This window comes from Athene cunicularia, unplaced genomic scaffold, assembly GCF_003259725.1.
Source record: "Athene cunicularia isolate RWA unplaced genomic scaffold, athCun1 SCF_62, whole genome shotgun sequence".
Lineage (NCBI taxonomy): Eukaryota > Metazoa > Chordata > Aves > Strigiformes > Strigidae > Athene > Athene cunicularia.
The window spans coordinates 43,801-45,721 of record NW_020799493.1 but is presented as its reverse complement, the minus strand read 5'-3'; the positions used below and the strand labels follow the sequence as shown (position 1 = coordinate 45,721).

Below are 1,921 nucleotides of genomic sequence, written 5' to 3'. Positions count from 1 at the left end.
TTTCCAAGGGTACATGATAAGAGCAATGCTAAAGCAGGGGTGAGTCAAAATATAAGGAATTTTCTTATTTCTGTAATTTGAGGTTCCATCTTTTTTGGAATTTTGTGGGAGAAATACAAATGGAGTTCTCATGCTTGAGCAGGGTAGCTCAGAACAAGTCGGAGGGACAGAGCAGCTGCCCTCACTCTGCACTAAGCACCGGCCATCCTCTTGCCTTGCAGGACTTGCTCTGTTCTCCCTGGTTGCAGCAGAAATGCTGAGGGAGTCTGACATCCAGGATTACACCCTAGTTGAAATCGGGGGGTTTTCAAAAACCCCAACAGCTTTCTGCCATCCTCATTTCTTAGCCCAGGAACGCAGATGCTGACAGGCCTTTTTGCATTACAAACAGTTATGAATGACAAATTCTAACACCAACCATTGCTCCTGCTCCTGGAGTTTAGACCAACATGCTGCTGCAGAGCAGGGCTGAGTCATGCGCAGCCAGTGGGCAGAGGTCTTGCTGCTCACGGTACCTTAATCCAGCATCAACCAGGCATGGAACTGAAGGAAAATGGCAGCGTGTGTGCAGTAAAGGCAGAATTGTTGGGAAATGGCATAAGTTTTTTCTCAGAAGAGCTTCCCCATAACTGTTATTTCCTCCTTTTACAGTCCCTGTTGTCCAGAGGCAGCAAATGTCCAACGGCAGCTCCATCAGCGAGTTCCTCCTCCTGGCATTCGCAGACAGACGGGAGCTGCAGCTCTTGCACTTCTGGCTCTTCCTGGGCATCTCCCTGGCTGCCCTCCTGGGCAACGGCCTCATCATCACCGCCATCACCTGTGACCACCACCTGCACACCCCCATGTACTTCTTCCTCCTCAACCTCTCCCTCCTCGACCTGGGCTCCATCTCCACCACTCTCCCCAAAGCCATGGCCAACTCCCTCTGGGACAACAGGCACATCTCCTACTTGGGGTGTGCTACTCAGGTCTTCTTCTTTTATTTCTGTGCTGCAGCAGAGTATTTCCTTCTCACCGTCATGTCCTACGACCGCTACGTTGCCATCTGCAAACCCCTGCACTACGGGACCCTCCTGGGCAGCAGAGCTTGTGTCCACATGGCAGCAGGGGCCTGGGGCACTGGGTGTCTCTGGGCTGTGCTGCACACAGCCAACACATTTTCACTACCTCTCTGCCATGGCAACACCCTGGACCAGTTCTTCTGTGAAATCCCCCAGATCCTCAAGCTCTCCTGCTCACACTCCTACCTCAGGGAAGTTGGGGTTATGATGGTCAGTGCCTGTTTACTTTTTGTGTGTTTTGTTTTCATTGTGGTGTCCTATGTGCAGATCTTCAGGGCCGTGCTGAGGATCCCCTCTGAGCAGGGACGGCACAAAGCCTTTTCCACGTGCCTCCCTCACCTGGCCGTGGTCTCCCTGTTTGTTTGCACTTCATTTTTTGCCCACCTGAAGCCCCCCTCCATCTCCTCCCTATCCCTGAACCTGGTGGTGTCATTTCTGTACTCGGTGGTGCCTCCAGCAGTGAACCCCCTCATCTACAGCATGAGGAACCAGGATATTAAGTATTCCCTGAGGAAAGTGACTGGCTGTTTTTCAGCAGCCATAGACTGTCAACAATTCTTTGGAAATTACTCCCAGTGTATATCATGATAAATCAAACATTTATTTCCTTCCTTATAGAAATATTTTTTTCCTTTTTCATTTGTGATGATGTGGTCTCTAAAGACATTCCTTTACACCTTCCCTCCTACTTTAGTATCCACACATTTTGTGTGACTCGGGGACTTTTTCTAAAGGAGGAATCATGTACTCTGTGTCTTTAAGAAAAATAAATGAACACACCAAATCTTCTTCTTACATCAATGATTTCCAGGGCAAGAAAAAAATTTAATTTAAACACCTTTCTGGCTGCACCAGCTGAG

At 49.0% G+C, this 1,921-nt stretch overlaps 1 protein-coding gene across 1 annotated transcript; it reads left to right on the top strand.

Moving 5' to 3' along the window:
- Window positions 1–647: 647 nt before the first annotated feature.
- On the top strand, window positions 648–1,649 carry LOC113490903 (olfactory receptor 14A16-like). Its single transcript, XM_026867512.1, has one exon. It carries the CDS (start codon window positions 675–677, stop codon window positions 1,647–1,649), a length of 975 nt encoding a protein of 324 aa, XP_026723313.1. The 5' UTR covers window positions 648–674.
- Window positions 1,650–1,921: the final 272 nt, after the last annotated feature.

What these genes read in the sequence shown, in the direction of transcription:
- LOC113490903 (XM_026867512.1), top strand. Translation starts at nt 675, where the DNA reads ATGTCCAACGGCAGCTCCATCAGCGAGTTCCTCCTCCTGGCATTCGCA.